The 22,599-nt window shown below is 38.1% G+C and overlaps 1 protein-coding gene across 3 annotated transcripts in view; it reads left to right on the top strand.

The window, feature by feature from the left end:
• Positions 1 to 22,599, top strand: part of LOC130552170 (cytosolic carboxypeptidase 4) — a 135,696-nt gene that overhangs the window by 4,916 nt on the left and 108,181 nt on the right. For 2 of the 3 annotated variants that reach the window (XM_057330334.1, XM_057330333.1), the window contains exons 2-6: positions 8,955 to 9,025; positions 12,978 to 13,041; positions 14,753 to 14,899; positions 17,219 to 17,350; positions 18,064 to 18,157. In XM_057330334.1, the coding sequence (XP_057186317.1) occupies positions 8,955 to 9,025; positions 12,978 to 13,041; positions 14,753 to 14,899; positions 17,219 to 17,350; positions 18,064 to 18,157 (508 nt within the window). Of the gene's footprint in view, positions 1 to 8,954; positions 9,026 to 12,977; positions 13,042 to 14,752; positions 14,900 to 17,218; positions 17,351 to 18,063; positions 18,158 to 18,534; positions 18,603 to 22,599 lie in introns of those variants that run through there. The other variant, XM_057330335.1, reaches the window with a different exon arrangement.

The raw sequence follows: 22,599 nt of genomic DNA, 5'->3' as shown, positions 1-22,599 counted from the left end.
TATATAAAAGATATTTCGTCTTTATGTTGTTTATACATTAATTTGGAGATTAAATGTGAAATTATTGCAATACAAAGTATATTTAAAACATTCATGGTATGTGTGATTAATCACAAGTAATTATATATTAAATAATGTAATATGTATATTAAATTATGTATATTATATATTGATTTTTTTTTTAACAAAACCGACCCATTAGTGTCCTTGAAGCTGTTGGTTTACGGTGAGTTTATTAATAGCAGGTCATTTATTATTCTTTTAGTTTTGTGGTTTTAGGTCAAAGTTGGACTATGGTTTCTTGTTTCAGTAGGAAATATGTCAGCACCGGGAAGATAATTGCTTCGTCAAACCATTTCACGGCATCTTTTAATGCAACTCTGACCTTTCATTTCACCATATTATTATAGGGGATGTGACATCGTGTCTCCTAACAGCAACCAATGGTATAATTACCTCTTCATAATAGATAGGAAGGTAGAAGGAGACCTTAGATCCTTAATAGAAGGAGATAAAGGTCATTTTCATCTTCAATATGCTCTTATATACGCCCTAATACAAGAAGAGCACTGTAAAATAGTATTTAATTAGCTCCACGTCTGACTTCTTTGTTACTCCTTTTAGACCCTGTAATCAGCCCTTAGACACTGCCAGCGTAGATCTTCCTCCGTTTTTCTGAATATGAGGTGTAATTGGAAAAGGAGAGGCTTTAGCTGGCCGATTACACTGCTGGGGTTTTAAAAAAACATGAACGAGGTGCAAAGTAGGGCAGGCAGATTAAACGCAGGAATCTGATATTTTGGCCCTCGAAAGGTTTGTGGCACAAAAAGCTAATGTGAGATGTTGAAGTGGCATCTGTGATAAATGCGTGTAGGAGTGTAGAAGGCCAAATGTTCTTGGGTTTCGTTTGGAAAGCGATGTGAGGTCTCCCGACTGCAGGTTTTTCCATGGCGCAGAAAGGCTGGGGGGGGCGAGTGGGGTGTGATGTGGTTCCCCGAGGGTTATACAGACTGTAATAAACTTCTGTCTGGTGTAAGCAGCTGCCCATTTTAATCCAGCAGGGGTCTTTAGTGTGCAGGGTTAAAGGTGAAGCATGGCTGTGTGCTGCGTTTACGACCTGCTGATGTTCAGAGTAAAGGAACGCTAACATTCACACACCATATGCAAACTCGTAAGCAGTCGTAAAGAAATACTAAACTGTTTTTATACATATTGTATGAACTGTTTACGGATGCGCTGAGTCAACATCGAGAAGGATGTTTATTCAGCCATGGCCACTTCCCCTTTTAATTTACTCTCCCCAGTTTATTTAATTGTTTTAATAAAAATGTCTAACGTTAGATAAACAGGCTTTGTGAAACAATGTAATGTGTACTTTTATATAAATGTTAACAAGGTTTTACAAACCTTAAAGTGATGAAAATTTTCAAAAATAAAAATTCTGTCATCATTTACTCACCCTCTTGTCGTTTCAAACCTGTATGACTTTCTTTCTTCCGCAGAACACAAAAGAAGATATTTTGAAGAAAGTTGGTTTTACTTCTATAGTGTGGACACAAAACCAATGCAAGTGAATGGGGGCCAGTTAGCAACATTCTTTAAAATATCGTCTTTTGTGTTTTGCGGAAGGAAGAAAGTCATACAGGTTTGAAATGACAAGAGGGTGAGTGAATGATGACAGAATTTTCATTTTTGGTTGAACTATCACTTTAAATGCTGATCATATGTTTATCAGATTGTGGGCTTGCTAAGACTTTGTCTTTTTCACCATTTGACATCATTTTACTCAATATTTTGATTACCACTAAACTGGTTTGATGGAAAATTTAATTATTTATCTGCATTTTTTTTACACGTCACTTATCTCATACTCTCATAAATACTTAAGCTCTCTATGTAATATAGATTTATTGTTTGTTTTATTAATGCAGCGGCATACTGAAATGTACACTCACACTTGGCTTGGAGCAGAGGTTGATCTTTTTTCCATCTGTCTGCCACAGGTCGGTGACTCTTAATTTATCATTCTACTCAGAAGTGAATGGCTGGGATCCTTGGATCTCAGTGCCGCGAACGGAATATCAACTCTTTATGTTACGATTCGTAGTGTAGTTTATCCAAGTCTGTTGCCTGTCTATTTTAAGAAACCGTATGCATATTGAATATTGTATTGTCATTGTGTTAAATGTCTGTACTAGAAGCTTCCAACACCAAAGAAAATTCCTTGTGTGTGCAAGCACACTTGGCAATAAAGCTCTTCTGATTCTGATTCTGATTCTGATGCAGTTACGGACATGTAATAGACTTCTACCTTTGATCCCACGTAGTGCTGGTATTTTACTGAGTTGATTGTGATCGATGAGAGCATTGATTTTTCTTAAGTCTTCTGTAGATGATTTACTATCTACCTGTCTGTCTGTCTGTCTGTCTGTCTGTCTGTGTATCTGTCTATCTGCCAATCTGCCTATCTAAGCTTGTGAACTTCATCATGCCCTTTACATCACAGTACAAATGATCTGATAATCCCCACCCAACAACATTCAAGTTTGTCTGCATGACAGAGAAGTCGACCAGAGCCACCCTTGAGCCCTGGCTGAGACTCAAATGTGCATCGGCTTTCCAAAAGGCCTATGGAGTTACCCACTCGATTGCCAAAACAATGTCAAATGACAGTAAAAAGCTTGATAATCATGTTATAAGGCCAATCGGGGATATTGACTGGTGTTTTGTGATCAAAGATCCATAGTGTAGCCTACAGAGTGGGCCCAGGGCAAAAGGGACCACCCACTGATGCGATATTGTGCAAGGTCTAATAGCAACGGCCGGTTTAGCTGTGCATCGAATGAGGAACGGTGAAAGATGGAGATTCTCTTTGGTGTGCCGCATCTCGGGGCGTGTTTGATTCTCGTCTTAAGCCTTTTAGTCTTTAGCCCGGTCAGACAAGAAGGTCAAAAATGTTTTTAAATAGAGCTCTTACTCGAGGGAAATGTCGAGTAATGTCTGGGGGGGAGTGGGGGGTAAGATGTGGGTGGAGAACATCCTGCATCATCTTTGAATTTGTTCAAGGCCTCTTATGCTTCTTGAGCTTCGTGTTTGAGAGGTCTGTGCCAATGGACAAAGTAACTGAGGAAAGTTGTGTTATATAAGTTTTCTTGTCAAAATACATACCATGTCTAGGTTAAGTAACATGTTCAACGGTATGTGGTGCTGTTGTTGTCATCCAGTTATATGGCAAATATTTGTGGAACTGTCATCATGACTTAATACAGTTAACTTTGTTTTGAGGTGTTGTCGCTGTCATGTTTGCTATTCTGCCCTCTGGTTTTTCCATATGGTATTCAATTCACATTTCATATTTGTATACTGCTTTTCACAATACATAAATATTGTTCTCTAAGTTACATATTGCATAAGATAATATAAATTATGCAGCAACATCAAGTATTCAACAAAAACAATAATGTTAACATAACATACATAAATTACAATAAAGAAACTTCTTTATCACGACATAGCTACTAGGGCTGGGTATCGATTCTGATGTTCCGATTCGATTCCGATTCACAAGCTCTCGATTCGAGTCAATGATTACCCAGATAGCAAGCAACCATTGAATCAATGTTAAAAAATAGTTGATTTGTCAATGTTAATTGCATTGAATCAATATCACTTTTGCACCTGCAATTAATGTAGATGTTTTTAGAAATTTAAACAAATCACCATTATTGTGATCAGGCAACTCTTTAACCACTTTCAATGTTTACAGTAGTGCTTTAATAAGAACACTTATACATTGATAGAGAAAGAGATGTTTTGAAAAGTTTACTTTTAAACATGACCGGTTAAAGAAAACATTGTTGAAATTTCAACATTTTTTCAACAAATTGCAGGTGCAAAAGTGATATTGATTCAACGCAATTAACATTGACAAATTACATTTTTTTAACATTGATTCAATGGTTGCTTGCTATCTGGGTATAGATTTAATACAAATCCTATAGATATTTCTAAAAAAGATCAGTAAATATCACATTACAATGGTGAATTAAAAAATGAATTGAAGAGCCACAAACCTGTATATTAAACTTTAAAACACTTGGGTATATTGAAACAGAACATTTATTTTAAAATTTCACAAAAATAGCTGTAAATAGAGGCTGCAATCACGTGAAGGTGATGTTAAATTCCATGACACACCCGGATCCCATGTTAATGAAGCAATGAATGAAGGAGACTCCCTGTTGTAACATCCACCCGTTGTAAAAGGAAAAGTGACATCTAGTGGATAGTAGTAGCAATAACATTCACGTAAATGAACGTTCTGTGCTTGCGTAAATATGAAAGAAAAAAAATTGATTCACAGCTTTTGAGAATGGATATCGAAATGATCTGTTTAAAAAAACGATTAATCGATTTTTCATTTTTTTTGCCCAGCCCTAAAGCTACATATGTAATGATCTCTCAGCATTGATGTTTTCTTTATTGTTGTTTAGCTAATATTGTTTGTAAAAACATACACAGTTTTGAAATGTCATAAACATCGTTCATAAATGTATAAGAATTGAAGTGAAAGTGATTTGCATGGCTACTCCATGCTTGAAGGGATAGTTCACCCCAAAATATATTTTTCGTCATTTATGCACCCCCATGTCATTCCAAACTTGAATGACTTACTTTATTATGCAGAACAAAATAAAAAGATATTCTGAAAAAGGTTGGTACCCAAACAACAACATTATCCCCCATTGACTTTCTTTGTATGGACACAAAACCACAGAGACATTTCTCCAAATATCTTCTTTTGTATTTCACAGTAGAAAGAATCACGTACAGGTTTTGATCGATGTGAGGGTGAATAAAAGTCAGGAAGACAGGATTTTTATTTTATGATGCTATACCTTTAAATTTGTGAATTCTGATAGAACTGAATTGATCTGTAAGAGACATGCTGCCGTTTTCATTCATTCGATCGTCAGAACAGTATTTGTTTGATTAATAATATTCATATTTCTTTAACCAATTTACTGGTACTATCTAAGTGTCTTTCAGCTACTTGAAGACAATTGTTGGTGATCTCTCTCTGAACTGAAGAAGGGTACTTGTCATAACCCATTACCTCTCATGGGCTTGTCTATCATGCCCTAAAATGAAACCCTGATCACGCCTGCAATTAGCAGGAGCCTTTAATTCTTATTTTAGCCCGGGAACAAGTGGAACATTTGGAAACGCAAAGCACTGAAACCTGAACTCGCGAAATGCGTATCAAGTCGGATAATGACCCGCCGGGTCACTCGGAACAGGGCGAAGGTGAAGACAGATGCCGTGGAAGGCCAGGAGCTGTTGTTAGCACGCCCTGCGTCAGCTCATCTCTGACCTGGGAACGAGTCAAGGTCCCTTCTTGGTATTAGCGGCTTGAACCTGACACCCAAGACACAGATCCGGATCGGCGTGCGTTCAGGGATCAGTCATTTGACTTTCAGGTTGCAGTTCGTCCAGGGTGTTTGTTTTTAAAATACTTCAAATAATCGGCATAGACACTCACCTTAAATAAACTGCAAATTATGTTCCTTGATGTTTTGCATGAAGTTTTTTAAAGTTGCTTCTTACTCATTTTTGTTTTAGCTAATTTATGTTGGCGTCAGTGTTTCAGATCAGCATAAATCATAACGTCAGTGCAGAGTTAGTCGGATGTTAGCAAACGGTATACGCTTCAAAAACCAGTAATGAAAACACTACATATGGCTTACGTTCCATCTGCAAAGATTAATCAGCCTTTCCACGTTCCGACAGATGTCTTTTTGGCTTTTTTAAACATAAACAAAACCACAGAGTCGAAGGACTTCGCCAGCGAATCGGCTAATGATGCACATAAGCCTTCATCATCTGCTGACAATAAACACTAGCTCTGATTGGACCGTTAATGCAAAACGGTTTGATGGCAAAACGCAAATGCTACGGCGTGACAGGTGCTGTGTCATTGGTTTCGCTGTTATACAAACGTTCTGTTAAACTCTTACGAGGCACCGACGCAATGCAGTCCAGCTCAGGATAAGTCGTGAATCGGCGGTCCTGTCTATGTAGAATGTTTATGCTCACTTTGATTTCTCTAGACAACATCTTGATCTCATCAGTTACACCAGGGCTGTCATCAGCCAGGATTCATGCCCTCTACTGATGTTCCGTGTCCTAAAACGGAGGTAAAAATAGCCCCGTGTATGCAGCCGGAGACAATATGCTTGATTTGGCCTGATGGGACATTTTGAGCCGTGCTCCACATTAAATTACAGGAATAAATGCTTGTCCTGATTGAGATAGGGTGTGAGGGATGATGACGTGCAAAGAGCACCACCACAAAAAACAACCGCATAGCTGGTTCATTCCCACAGCCAACCTTAAAGGGTTTGAGTGCTAAGTGTGTGTGTGTTGGCAACGATTTCACACTCTGTCCTTTTACACACGGTCACCTGTGGCCGTACCAAAAATCTGTCAATCATGAGCTTTTGGGAAATATACAGTTAATGGAGCTGTGAGAATGGCTTGGCTCGCTTTTGAAAACATCAGCATTTTGTTCTTACCTTGTCACGCATCGAATATGCCAATTCATGCTGAAGCGTAACCTTCAGTGGAAAGCATAAAAGTAATTATACGGAATTAATTATTCACAAACGTTTCATTTCTGCAGTAAGCATTGGCGTTATGAAAGAACAATACTACAGAACAACCAACCAAATCTTAAAAGAGTCATAATACAATCGAATTAAATGGATTTATTTAATGTCAATAAATGATGCAAGTTTGTAGGTCATTTGAATGTGAGTTGAAAGGCCTCTACCAGTCATAAACTGTCTCATTTTACCATGATTTCCAATAATAAGCTTATATATATATATATATATGAAGAGTATGGTTTCAAAATGAGATAACTCAGGGATTTTCTTTTTCATTTTTTTATTGTGCATTCCAATTAGTATCAATCAAACTGCAGTTGGTTTGTTTTGATGTAAGCCATAAAAACAAAAAAAATACAGCTAACTAACACAATAAAACACAATAAAAACACGATAACAATAAAAACACGAGTTATCTCATTTTGGAAACAAACTCTTCACATTTAATTGATGTTCTCAACCTTTTTGACTCCAAAGCCCCCCATTGAATATACAAAGCCCCCCCCACAATATAATATTTTAGAGCTTAACATCAACTGAAAAACATAAAATAAACAATTATTCATGGACAAATAATGAAAAATATCTTGCTCGTTTTGTCTAATTTTACATTATTAGTCATTCTGAGGTCCCCCTGGAAGTGTTGAGAACCACTGGTTTATATAGTTTGAGCTGTCAAGTAATGGGAAATGTCAGCCACGTTGGGGTCATTTGACTTCAATGTAAAGATAAGTGCATCATGTATCCGACAATTTTATGTTACAAACACAGATAGTGATATAGAGAAAAAAGTTACAGATACACTATGTAGGAATGTACTAAAAATCAAAAGGACATTATTTTTACTATTGCTTGTCATTTCTGTCGCCCTCACACACATGCATTTCAAGAATTTGCTAAACAAGATGCATATTTACTTTTTTTATATGGGTGAACATGTTTATGTATTCGTTCCATGTTAAGAAACGTTTAATCATCTGTTGATGACACTAGTGGCACAGTGTGTGGAAAATTATAGCTGTAAACATTGAACACAACAACTGTGTACTGTATTAATATCTAAGCTTAGCTTGGGAATAACTAGGAGAAACACATTTCACTAGGACTAGTCCTAGACTAAAATGAAAGTTTGAGCTGTCTTACCTAAAAAAATCAAAGGCATGTTAATAAAAGCGACTTAAATAAATGAATTTAACTAAGGCATAGTCCTGGGGCCGGTTGCATAAACTGCTTAGACTAGTCTTAGTAGTAAGTCGTCTAATTTTTTTCTTCAAGACTGGTCATGACTTCTTTAAATCAGTTACATAAAAAGGTAGATTGGACTAATTGAAATATGAAAAGTAAGACTAATTAGTCCTAACTCAGTCTTAATTTAGCGGCTAAGTTTATGCAACTTAAGTCCAAATGACTTGAACCACTTTTCATTGCTTAGATGCGCACTGGGTTTCTCAGTTGTTTCATTTAAGCATTAACAGTGTTTCTCCTAAAATAATATACTGTGTGCGAATAGATTTTTTTTGCTTTCTTAACAAGTTTGAGCACGCTTTGAGACGTGGTTAAGATTTTTTTTCGAAGGAGATCTGAGAAGTTGTTTGCTCTCCAGTTTCACCTGTGGCATGTCATTCCAAACCTATATGCTGTTTTTCGTAACGCAACTCTTTCCAAACAACATTATAGTAACAAAGTGACCTGTCAGAAAGACTGTCAAGTTCCTTATTGAAAAATATACAAAAGCATAATATAAAAAGGCAATGACTGTGTAAAAAACTTATTTCAAAAATTTCGCTTTTGGTGCTGCACATACGACCGATACAAACATACAAACATAAAGCGACACGAGGAAGGCTAAACAACAGTATAGTTTTCATTTTTTCTTTAATATCATGCCAGGCCGCATTCAAGCGCACTGTCCTGTATTCCTTCTCACACACATACTGTACATGCTCTGCTACAAGAGTCCTCAGCTTTTGAAATCCCTCCAGCCCTTGTCCTCTTTCCTGTGAAATACTCGGCTTGGTTTAATCCGTGTGTCCCGTCAGACCCTTTTAATAGGAGCCTCATCTCAATGTCCGGGCACAACTGGAAGGGCCCGTGGGTTTATCGAAAGAGATAAGGTTTCAGGCGGCAGGCTAAACCCCTCGCGGCTTTAACTGCACCCGTCTGTCTTGTTAAAGCGGCTCAGAGGGGGAACGTGTTGCCCGTGTGTCACTCAGTCTGACGTCTCTCTCTCCTTTTTCTCCCTCGTCTCCCTTCTGTGTCTCCTCTCACTCCCTGTCAATTCTCCAGCACGGACACGGCCCACCATGGCAGCTCCGAGCGGCTCCGGCGGAGTCGAGGTTCTCCTCAACACGCTGCAGGTAAGCAAGCATTGTCCCCTTGGCGTGTTTGCATGCGTGCAGGGATATATCGGGGTCTGCTCTCATTCTCTGACATTCCATGCATTGGAACTGCCCACTGATGCTGGAGGACCACTGGCAGTAGCTGTCGGGGATATGAAGAGCGCTTTCCATGTGTTAAGTGAGAATTACAAATGACAGTCGGTGGTTTTAAAGCTCCATGGAAGGTTCTCAGTGATGTAACGTAAAGGTTTGCGTTTTTTTCGCAAAGCGGCAAACTTTAGATGCTGTGTTATTTGTGGATTTTACAATGGTTTTTCTATTACAATTATTGTGAGTGGGAGTTTACTAAATTGAGTATATAACAAGCTTTTGGTGAAATCTTTGTGTTTTATGACTTTTATTTTTTTTAATGCTAAAATGCTTTCTTCAATTCTGGCTTGTTACACACTATACTATATGCTTGTTTTTGATATTAAAACACTGCAGAACAATGTTTGTTTTACAAATCAAACCAGATGAAGCGAGATTTGACTGCCGTATTCTAAGATTCAATAACGCATGGATGTGTGGCACCGATAAGGCCAGCGTGCATCGATATGCCAGTTGTTTGTTTAATTGAAAACTTTAAACTGTAAACTTTCTTTTTGCACTTTGTTCCAGATTTGCAAAGTTTGCAGGACGTCACATACGAATCTCGGGTTTTACATTTAAATATGATATCTAGGCTCTTACACAACGTCATAGTGACTGATTTCATATAACTGATTTGTATTGGTTACTGTCAACAAACCGCTGAGGCCTTCTGTTCTGGAGAGGGTGAAGTGGCCAATTTCCGATAACTTTCCAACTCTTGCATGGAAAGCAAGCTTGGGGGAAATTATTTAGTGTAAGCGTCAAAGCGATTAATTGAGAGTGAAAGCCATAAGATGAGATTTAGTCCCTCCGTGCTGATAAGTGTTGTGCCGAGCAGGCTGGGAAAGAGCAGAACCAAACTCAAATTGGATGGACACCAGGATAACTGAGCTCAGTCTGAGATTAAAGAAAACTTTGTGTTTATTGGATCTAATAAGGGGGAAAACGTATAACGGATCAAAAGTACAGGAGAAGATTTTTGTTTCATTTTAAGTGTCTACAGTAATTTATTGTGTAAAATCAGATTTTTTTTCATGTTTTCACTTGAACTGTATTTGATCTTGTTTTTATTTTTATTTGGAGGCTAATCTGCATTGCAAGTCAGTGTAAATACTACACTGTAAAAATGATTTGTTGTTTTAACTTTAATTGTTTTTGTTAGTTCAACTTAAAAATATTAGTTAACGTAACAATTTGCATCAAATTCACGTAATAACTAATATTTTTATGTTGAATTAAAAAAACATTTTAAGACAGCTGGGTAACTTTTTAAATTGAAGCAACAAATCAATTTTTACAGTGTATGAAGGAGGCGCTCTGCTGTAAATAATTTATATTGTGGATCATGTTTTTCTAGTATGTGCTATGTTTGAAAAAATGTGAATTTTAGCCTCTAAACTTTAAAATACGCTAAAAACATTTTTGACTTGAATGCACTGTAGATAGATTTGGATAAGTGTTCTGCCAAATGCTTGAATGTAAACGTAACGTAAGCCAATGTGTGCCAAACATATATTTGAAATGACATTCAAAATCAGTTAAAATAAGGATCCATGAAGTGTTTATAAGAGAACAAACCAACAAGCGCAGCTAATATTGCCCTCACGATATCCACAACCAGCTATCGCCATCCTCTAAGTCACCGTGACTTTCATCAAACATGCCAATAACTCCCTAAATTCACCATCCTTGTCATGGAGCTTTTGTTGCCTAAAATGGGATCCTCACTAATTTAAATTAAGGCAGGAGCGTTGTTGTTTCCGAGTTGTAACTCATTTTCTTATTTTTTCTCTTATATTATGGATTTCATATAATATTAAAGGAAGACAGTTTCATTTGGCCTTATGTCTGCATAAGCAGGAGGTTCAGCCGGAGCTCAGAGCGTTCCTGCCACCCTCTTAAAAATAAATGATGCACGCTGAAGGGTAGTTGTTGATGTTCCTCATTAGATAATTAAAGAACAACAGGGAAATGTGTTTCTGGCTTTCAAGCACATCATAAGTATATTAACACATGTCTTTCTGCAGCAAATTTCACCCGTCATTTTCGACTTGACAGACGTTATGTCATTTTATGAACCCGGCTTGATGCAGGTGATGCTGGACTAAAATAGACACGGTTAATCATAATTCAAAGTATTGCCGGAGTTGTCTGTTAAAAGATTGTTGTGCAAATAATGCGGTAATGGCGTGCCAGCTGGCTCTGTGTGCTAGTCCCAGTCATTAATATGGAGTAATTAACATGGTTGTCTGGAATTATCACAGATGGTGATGACAAGGCCATCGGTTTCCAGGAAAGATCACACGCCGTATTCTGTCGGTGTGAAAGTTTTGCCGTTTAAGCAATTTACAATTTAAGATGTGAATTGAATGATGTTTTGGAGCTATAGATGAAAAATTATATTTAATGCAATGTTTGGAATAAACGTTTGTTTTTCTAAGTTTAAAAAATGTCTTCATAATCATGAAGTGTTATTTTTTTATTTCTGCCGTTATTGACTTTGTGTTAAAAGCACATACGTTTTTTGCATTAAAATATCCCAAAACCCCAAGCACAGTGTTATATATTATGTTCACTTGCGTACTTGGATTATTCTAATTGTTTCAACAATTTTTGAATCCAGAGAAATTGGCAGTTTTAATCAGTGTAATGTCTGTTGATGACGTCATATCCGTGTTATTCGTGGTTTCCACTTGTGAGTTTCTTCGGATTGATTTCCAGTCATTGAGCAAGTACAGTCTGTGTTCAATCTGTGTCCTTACCTTACCTCGATTCACAACGATAAGCTTATAATAACGATTTAGGTGTTGAGCTGGGTTTTATTTAGCAAGAAATTGCAGTTTGATGTCATTTGACGTCATCCCAAAAAACGCCAAGTAGCCTGCAATTTTATGTTTCAAACAGAGATGGCGATATACTGTAAAGCAATAGGCACCAATTTTTCTTTTCTTACAGATTGATGAGAACACATTTTAAAGTATATATGCCTGGTTTTACAATGACGCTTATGGCTAGTCCCAGACTAAAATGAATGATTCAGCTGTCTTAAATGAAAATGACCATTGCCACAAAAGCACAGTTAGTTCTAGATTATTTTACCATGAACCATTTTTTTCAATTCAGTGAGCCAAAATGAACAACACAAATAGGACACTCGTGTCCTGCTGATATTTCTAGAGTGTTGCTATTATTACAGACCAAAACAATATGCCTCCACCCCCACACAAAGTGGCGCTGTTTACTTTTATAGTATAACCTCTATGTTGACACGGGTCTTTGTTGTCATTGCACTCATGTGGGTGTGAGTGACAGCTCCCTGGCAGGGGACATTTCTTTGTGGTGCAGTTGGCTGTGGAGAGATCTAATAGGCTCTTCTATGACTACTGTCAGGAAAACACAGCCAGCGCAGATGCAGGGAGGACAGTGTTGTGCTCTCTCTCTCTCTCTCTCTCTCTCTCTCTCACTTTTGCCCTATAATGAGAGCCGAAGCCTGAATCCCCAGCTGTGGAGTCTCTTCTTTGGAGATTACGGACTCCCTGCTGCTTACCCGTCAACTGTTGCAGCTTTTAACCACAAGACTCCTACCCTGACAGGGACTCGGGCACACTGTGGGATGGCTCCGCTGTGCCAGCCAGGACACACTCGACACCTAGTTTATCACATGGGGCTTAAAAACATTGATGTCATCCATAAATGTGTTATTGGAGTGGCTAAAATTGTTTCCTGGTCTTTACGGCAAATCTCGCTTCAGCTCTGTTGGTGGTCTCGATGCAGCTGCTAAGCCGGGCTTTAGACTTCAATGTTGGTGACATTGTTGCTCTTTCTGTGCTCTTTGCAGAACGCCGGAGACAATGAAAGCGTGCTAAACGTCCTCAATGTCCTGGATGAACTTTTGTCAGCAGGTGAGATCTCATCCTGCCCTGTTGCTAGGCCTGGGGCAGACAAACTTGTTGATTGACATTTTCTCCAATCGTTTTTTGTTTAAGAGTGTTTTACATCATCCACTGTGCTTTATACAGTTGTGTGTGACCAACCCACCTCCACAAAAAATCCACAGAGCTGCTGATAAACATAGTCTTGGTCTAGTTGACCGTAGTCTCATTAAAGGGACAGTTCACCAAAAATGAAAAATTTGTCATCATTTATTCACCCTCATGTTGTTCAGAACACATTTCTTTTGCAGAACACAAAAGAAGATATTTTGAGAAATGTCTCAGGTCAATGGGGGTCATGTTGTTTCTTCTTTTGTGGTCTGCAGAATTCATACAGGTCATACAGGTTTGGAATGACATGAGAGTGAGTAAATGATGATAGTAGGGCTGCCTGATTAATCGGGATTTTCACTAAATACCGCGTAAATTGACCCGTCTAGTGCGATATGATATCACAAAGGTTTCGATTATGTGTTAATGCGCAGCTTGTCCGTCAAAGGTGCAGTTTGTAACAATTTTGCAGTAAAATATCCAAAAAGCACTAGGCTAGTGTTATATATTTTGTTTTGAGTACTTACAATATCTCAAATGTTTCCAACTACTTGTAAATCATGAGAAAATCGCCATTCTAAACAGTGACAAAGGGCTGTGCAATCGCCTGTCAATGACCGCCTTTACTGACGTAGAAACCGCATAACAACAGTGCCGTGGACCAATGCGGAAGTAGTGTCTAGCGTCTAGCAAGCCACTAACTTGTTTCGAGCAGTCACTTATATATGGACCACAATTATTCGCAACATTTATAAAACTTTACCTCATCCGCTAACATGATTTCTCGTTCCCGTCTGATTGATGGCCATCAGCGGTGGAGTTGAAGACAACAGATCATTCCATGCTCCTTCACAGCGTCGTCAAGCTACGCCATTGTTGTTGTTTTGAATCTGCGCCCTCTAGCAGCGGTTTTTACAAACTGTAGCTTTAAGCATGGTCAGTAGGAAGTGCTGTTCCACCTGAAATCACTACGAGTTTGCCTACGTGTGGTGTTGTACTTCTTCTGCCTGTGGCGCTTATTTGGAGTTTCTGCACGAGAGCGCCCTCTGGCTTTCAGATGCAGCTGCATTGTACCGTGCTTCACTGAAGCAAAAAACTGTGCAAAAAATCGTAGTAAATTGCCAAATCGGGTGCGGTATATTAATGGTTTATCATGCAGCCCTAGATGAAAAAATTTTTACTTTTGGGTCAACTGTCCCTTTAAGACCACACCAAGAAATAAAGATTGTTTTATAATGTAAATTTAGAAGACCTTCAAAATCGTTTAACCAATCTCAATAAAAAGGTGAAGAAAAGATGAAGAAACACTCCGATTCTTTGAGCCACTTGTTTTCCTATCTTAATTTTGGCCATTATTCAACAACAACTCTATCGAAAAACATCCTTGTAGAGGTGGAGCAGTACTATACTAATCCCATAATCTGCAATTAATTCACTGCAAAGTAATTAGCCAAATTTATTCTTTAGCCTCCAGCACCAAGTTCTAATCACTACATATTTTGTAAGTTCCAAAAGAATGCCGAAAATAAACTCTGATGTCATTTTGCGACATTACGCCAGTGGCTCCACAAGTTTCCTCTATCAGCCTAAATTTGACATTTTGTGAAATGATTGCTGTGGTTTCCTTTAGGCACCGACAGACGGATTCATTATATGATATCGAAAGGAGGCAGCGAGGCTCTTTTGACGGCTCTGGTGAACTCCGCCCGTTGCCACACGCCCAGCTACACCGTCCTGCTACCTCTGCTGCACCTGATGGCCAAGGTGGGCCACAGAGGTGAGTGATGAAAGTGGGGAGGCGGGGCTAGGAGAGAATGGGAGTGGCAAAGAGTTGACTGACTCATGTCGTTCCAAACTTGCATATGATTCTTTTCTTCATATTTCGAGTAATGTCTCAGTAGTTTTGTGTTCATACAGTGGAAGTCAATGGGGGGGGCAATGTTGTTTGGTTACCAACATTCTTCAAAATATCTTCTGTTGTGTTCTGCAGAAGAAAGTCAGACAGGTTTGGAATGACATGAGGGTGAACTGTTCACACTGTAGGAGCGAGTCATATTTGTCATTATGATGTATAATTTAGTCGTCCTGAGGCAAAAGATGGCGCTGACGTTGTGAATTTATTGCTGAAGGCCTATAAATAGCGTTCTTAAAAATAGACTTCGTGTGTGGAATGTACGTAAATCATCTCATCTTGCAAGTGTAGACAGTAAGGGTTAGGTCAATGTCAGGTCAGATAAAAGTCCTCAAGCCTGTGGGGTCAGAGGTCACGGGCTAATTTGCTTCAAGCATGCGATGTTTAGACGTTGTGTAACCTAAGAAGCTAAGAGTATGGTGGATCTCCATGTCTCTCAACGTTCCACTCTTGCTCTTTGAAGTCTTTCCCAGTGAACCCGGGAACAGGGTAAGACAAAACAGCAGGACCGTTTCCCCGTCTTCATGTTTCCCTTCGACATTTAGACAAAACGCATCTAAAAACAAACTCCATCTGCTGTTAGCGTAAACTCATTCCCAAGCAGGCGTTTTACGCACAAGCTGTTTTTGTAAGCGCTTGTATCATGGTGGGCCTGTGGGATGTCAGGTCATGTAGTAGATTTAAACGATTTCTGCAGCGGGATGTGGATTTTTCACCCCACACATTTCTCAATGAACCATTTGCATTTGCAAAGCAGAGATTACCGTCTCCTTCACGTGGCGAAATGATCCACACTTCATCAAGGTCCATAAATGGTTGACGTGCTGTGTGGAGATACTGTGACTTTCTAAAGCGCTTTGAAATAGCTTTTGCTGTTTCTGATACAAATTTACGTTTCTGATGGTTCTTATTTGTTATTGAGGGAGTGAAACATGGTTAACAACACATTGTTTCTTTTTGTGAAACAGGATGTTCAGTGAGAGGTGGGTGTTATCATCAAGAATTTTTTATATTTTAATTTAAATTTAAAATGTAAAAATGTAATTAAAAAAATAAATTAATTTTAAAATGTTGAGTGGTTGTTATCATCTAGAATTTTAACTTCTGAACTTTTATTTTTTAATTTATTTTACATTTAAATTTTTTTAAAGAGCCTCCCTTTCAAATATACTGTATACCTTAAGTTCATTTTATTAAGTATACTTGAGCAAAGTTCACATATATTTTTAAGTATACTACTGTAGTAAGTACTGATACTAGCTACGTCTAAGTTCATTTTATTAAGTATACCTAAGCAAAGTTTAGTAGTAAGTAGTAAGTACTAGTTACTTTTAAGTATACTATTTTAATACTGCTTGGAACTAGATTGGCCCACTTTTTAGTTTATAAAAGTGTACTTTAAAGTATAAGTGCAACAGAAACAAAGTAGTAATAGTTTACTGGTTGTTTACAACTGTTGTTCTGAGAAGTACATTAAAAATAAGAAAGAATATTTATATTTATCAGTCTTCTCATAAATAAAAAAGTAAATTAATACACCGAAAAAAGGGTTTCATTCAACCGATTTAAAAGATTTAGGGTAAGGATTCACATCTATATTTTATAACTTAAGCCAATGAAAAATAATAAAGAAAAGGTATATATTTTTAATTGGCTCAAGTTATAACATTTAGATGTGAATCCTTACCCTAAAATATTTTAATTGGTTGAATGAAACCCTTTTTTCAGTGTAGCAAACTTCTTTTTTTAAGAACCTGTTTTTTAACATCGACAGGACCTTTTTTTTCACAAAACAAAATTCGATATACTATGAAAAGGTAAGAAAGAAATGGTTCTTCAGTGTTGTAAATGGAAATGGAAAGTACATTTTTATTTGATGTTTACCACAGAGCTCATCTTTATTCGTTGCTCCAAATCTTGTGTTCACATTTAGACTGAATCAAATTGAAGATTTGCGCTCGACTCTGATCTTCTCCTGTGATTTCCCAATTTTCCTATTAGACATCCCAGTGAATTTGATTTTGATCTCCAAACCAAAGTCAAAGATTTTATCACAGCTGCCAACTGTTCAAAACATTTTGCATACCAGCATCCCTGTAGCGGGCCAAGCACTGCAAGAACAAGATGTAATGAACAAACCCACGTTTTCTGAACGTCAAGAGGAATATGATTTTCTTTCCCCAGATCGTCAGATTGGTGTGAAGGCAGAGAAGACTGATGCAGTTCTACTGGTTCTTGATTTGCTAAGGCAGAATGTAACAAACCCCAGGAGAGCCGCAGCCTGTCTTTGGGTCATCCAAGTCTTCTGTTCTTCTGGTGAGTTTGCTCCTGACCTCAGAACAGGTATTCAAATCTAACTCCAAGACCAACATCTTACATTTCTGCCCTGCGTGATTCACGGGGCGGTTGGTCTGCACCTTTTGATGTACCACTGCTGTGCGATTACGCTCGCGTTTGTTTACGTGGAAAACGAGATAACGCCTGTAAAATCTGTAAAATGCGAATCCGCCTTTGTTCGGTTTTATTTCAAATGCATTCGCCTTCCAACAAACGTGGAATAGAGATGATAGTGTGGGGTTTATCAGCTATATGACAGGCGTCCTGTGAACGACACCTGCGCTGGAAGTTGTTTTCCGACTGTGAGCGTGAAAAACGCACGTTTGACTTATCAGCCCGACAAGAAGTCTCCTTTTAAGCTTTATTTTAAAGGCTAAATTATATCTATTTGTGAATCGGCAGACATGCGGCCTCCCTAAGACGCCAAAGACAATCCGCCGTAGCGACACCGCCAGTGTTTACGTTGGTAGCTAGTCTTGTAGCAAGCACTACAGTATATATTAATAGAGGAAACATCATCTGGGTGCATACCATGTTTACATGAGTGAAGTTTGGTCTCTTAAAATTTCCCACATGTCCCCAGATGGGGGATCCGGTATACAACACTATGAAATGTAATATTTTTAGAGCTATCAGGTTCAGCAGTGTTGCAAAGACGTTTTGTTGTATTAATTGCTTGTCTGGTGTTTCAGTGACCGCAGCGGTCTTGCTGGGGAGGAACCAAGGGCTGGACGTGGTCTTCAAGCTTATTTCTTCGCACACAACCAAGCACTTGCGTACTCTTAAGTGAGTATCAGATGGCACGTTTCTAGGCAGTAAAAACAGATGCATGCTAAGACGGACAGACACGCGCGCTAATACATTGACTTAGCTGTCTAAACAAGGGCATGTCATAGTTTGGTTTGGTTTTATGTAAAGACGTTTTACGGGCAAACTCAAACCGTAACACTAGCATAGATCGGTAAATCCACACACTTCTTACAAAAAAGTAGATAAGGATTTATTTCTTGACATGGTACCATAGTAATCCAATAGAAAATTGGGATAGTTCAACCAAACATGAAAATTCTGTCATCATTTACTTGTCATCGTTCTTGTCATTTCATCCCTGTATGACCGTCTTTCTTCTACAGAACACAAAAGAAGAAAGTTTAAAGAAAGTTGGTAACCGAACTGCGCCAGCACCCATTCACTTCTATTCTATGGACACAAAACCAATGCAAGTCAACAGGTGCCGGTTAACATTCTTTGAAATATCTTCTTTTGCGTTCTGCAGAAGAATGAAATACAGGTTTGAATAACAATGATGACGGAATTTTCATTTTTGGGTGAACTATTTCTTTAATGGTTATAATAAGAATCGTATTGGTTTCAATGGCCACTATAATGGTGTGTACTGGTATGTGATGGATTCTATTGGTGGTATGTTATCTGGAGACGGGAACCAATAGAACGCCATTAAAACCTGTTGAAATAATGTCCAAAATATACTACAAAAAGGAATTTTGTACGGGTTTTAATGGAAAAAGCTAATGGCGCATAATAGTATTTTAATGGAAACCATTAGAATTTCTGTAATGGATTTCTATTGGTTTTTCAGTTGGTACGTATCATGGTTTTCTATAAAATACCTTCAGTGCAATCTAAATATCGTCGTATATAAATATGGTAACCATAAAGCACAATGCTATTTACCATTACTAAACTATGTGGCAAATGTTATTTAGTACACTATAAGGTATGCACAGAGTCTTGTAACCCAAACCCAATGGATCAATTTTTAATCGTTTTGATAATAGAATGGTCATTGTTTTTTAATTTTATGTAAATTCTTTTTGTATTTTTAATGATGTAATTTCGATTGATTGTCATTTTATCCCTCACCATAAAAGTATATGTAAACATGTACATAATTGAAAACCAAGTGTGATATACAAAACACACTTTGTCAACTCCCTCTACTTTGAAGTCATTCTTTAGGCAACAGAAGGTCAGTAGACTGGCTTTTACAGCGAGTCTCGGTCTAGGGTTTAGCGCTGCTCGCCTGCTAATAAAGGCCACAGCATCGCTGTAACGTCAAACACCTGGTGTTACATTATTTTGAGCACTTATGCCTCAAGGCTGAGCTGCTTGTTTGTCGAAAATGGCGACGTTAAAAAGCCTGATGTGATTTTTTTAAAACACTGTTAAAAGTGCTCCCTCGTTATATTGCCCCCTGCATTAACTAATTTTAAGCTAATGAATATTATACAAATATTAAGTGTTTCTCTGGGGTGTATATATGTAATATACATATATATATATATAATGTCTATATTTCATTTAAATGTATATTTTTTGATGTAACAGCAATATTTGTAATTCATAAATTTAGGTAATGATAATATTCTTCAGTTTAATATCATCAAATCCATTCTCTTCCACAACGATGCCCCACTCACTCCGACGGTCTTGTATAATGAGTGCTTTACATTACAGTATAACTCATAGATTAAATTCAGCGCTGTGAAATCTGCATGCATGATACATCTCATTTGTGCAAACATGCCTATTGAAATGCTCAGAACATGTTTGTTTACAGGGGGTTTAGCAGCAGTGCGTTGCATACATATGTGCATATACTGTTGGCTCGCTGATGATTGGCAGCAGCCTGGTTTCAGTCGGCATGTTCTTATTCTGTTCTTTACGATGGTGGTTTGCCAGGTTTTACAATATGACTCCAGTGAGATGCTGGGTAAAAGCCAGGACAGACTAGACTCTTTTAAGTCAGCAGTGTTTTATGTCGAATGCACGGTATGTAACGTTAGAACCCGGGTCACGATTGACAGTGTTGATTGGGTGATCGATTGCATCGAATTCTGACATCCTCATGACACAGTAAATAAAAATTGTACCACATGTCACTTAGTAATCAAATATCAAAGTCGATTCTCTATTTTCGTACATTGCTCATTGTTCACCTGATGTTATGTAAACGGTGCATGACCTGCGGAAATGACAGGAAATGCATTCTCACTTGAAGTGTGTGACACTTGTTAAGGGTGTCTTGATGCTGCACAGAGCAGTAAATCTGAACCAGTCAGTCGGTTGCCCCGTCAGCCTGCTGTGCATCCATGGCAATCTTAAAGGTACAGTATAGTCCACCCAAAAAAATACAATTCAGTAAATGATTAATCCTTATTTTGTTTAAGACGTGTATGACTTTATTTTCTTTTGTGGAAGGCACAAAAACCATTCACTTTCATTTATGGAACAAAGTGAGAGTCTCGGTCACCATTCACTTTCATTGTACGGAAAAAAGTTACGATGAAAGTGAATGGTGATTGAGACTGCCTGTCTCAAATATTATGCGTTTTTGTATTACAAAGAAGATCAAAATAAAGTGGATTAATTCTAGGAAATCTAGCATTTTTATTTTTGCGTTAACTATGCATTAAAGCTTATACCCTGTGGCTTTCGGGTCTCTGGGACCTGTTTTTAATGTTTCAATAATTAAAAAATATATTTTTAACCAATTTAGTTATATTATTTAGGATAATTTTTTTTGCCATAATCATAGATTTTCCTTTTAGTACTTTTTTCCTACTAAAAACAAATAGCACCTTTAAAAAAAAGAACATCATTTTATTACATAAATTTTTTACTTTTTCATTAATTTCAAAATCGAATCAGATGTTCTAAACCAGTAGCTGGTTTCTCGCTGATCTCTGATCGTTTACCAGCTTGAACCAGCAAATAACTTGTGTAGACCAGCTTTAATAAAACACGTCTACCAGCTCAAGCTGGATTTTCCAACGTGGGCAACCATGAGAGCCTGAAGAGGGCGCTCTCCCTCTTTACCAGCTCTGGAAATACTAAGCTACTTCCGTATCAAGTTGCCGACAGCTCCTGCATGCACGCAGCCGATTATAGCAGAACACGCATCTAATTATAACCGCTCTCAGTACGCCACTTCCCATCTAATGGGAATTCTCACATGGACACACCAGGGAAGAAAACCTGAATGTGTGCGCCAAGCCGGCAAACGTGCATATCAGATGTGGATTTAATCCAGTTCTGGCATGAGATTCAATATTGTGGGTTTAATTTGACTTTATCTGTCTCCCAGAGTTAAGCGGCCAGAGAGGTTATCACGTGGAGTGCCATTGATTCGCTCTGGTCTTCGTTCAGATTTAAGAGCAGCTACACAATTAGTGGAAGCTGTGACCACAAATTAGTTAAAGTGTCAATTAGACAGCAATGCTTCACTTAACCTGTTGCCAGTGCAGTTCTTTAGCGAACACTAGAGATGGAGAGTGTGTTTGTAATAGCATACTAGCCTACCGCTCATACTATTTCTGCAGCATCTGTGCATATATGCAAATAGTTTCTATCGGAATTGAAAGTTTTTATTCTAACTGGTTGCTATGCAACGTGATGAGGTCATGGGGCTGTAGTAACTGTATAGCATACTGTACTAGCGTTTAAAACGTTTTTCATTGCGTCACGTGATTTGTTATGCATAATATATTCGCCACATTTTAATGGCCGCATTACATTAAATAATGTCAACGACTTTTAATGTGATATAGCAGTTTTAGGTTTTGAACACTGTTCAGGCTTTTAAAGAGACGGTTCAGTCAAATATGACAATTCTTTAATCATTTATTCACCCTCATGTCATTTCAAACATGTATGAATGAGATATTTGGGGAAGTAATTTCTCAAAATATCTTCTTTTCAGATACAGGTTTTAAATGACATAGCATTATTTCTGGGTAAACTATCCCTTTAACTGCTATTCGTAGCCAGTGTCCCTCTTGTTGACTTACAAAATGTCAAAATCATGTGAAAGTAAAATATTCCTGACATGCCTTGTTAAAGGTTTAAAAGAGAGCATTCCCTCCAGTCCCAAGACGAACCTTTAGCATCACTTGTAAGCGTATATCTCTGTAATAAACGAATGTGTTAAACAGCATCTCCGAGGCTTTTAAGAGATCGAATCAGCATTGAGAATCAACATCGCTCTCTGATGAATACGCAAAAGTACTCGGGGCGCAGGTGGAACAGATCAACAGATCTTCCGTATTGTCAGGTTCGCCTGCTGGCTTTTTGCTGACATCCTGGCCTCACGGCTCAAAGCATCAACGCGCAGATGTTCGGCGAGGACTTAAGTGCCACGCGTCATTTCAGAAGAGTGCCAAGCAGTTTGCTGGGGGATACAATGGCTTTTGGCCGCCGCTGAAAAT

This window comes from Triplophysa rosa, linkage group LG3 (assembly GCF_024868665.1).
Source record: "Triplophysa rosa linkage group LG3, Trosa_1v2, whole genome shotgun sequence".
NCBI classification, from domain to species: Eukaryota; Metazoa; Chordata; class Actinopteri; order Cypriniformes; family Nemacheilidae; genus Triplophysa; species Triplophysa rosa.
Note: the sequence above shows the minus strand (reverse complement) of the source record. Positions and strands in the feature narration are given on the sequence as shown.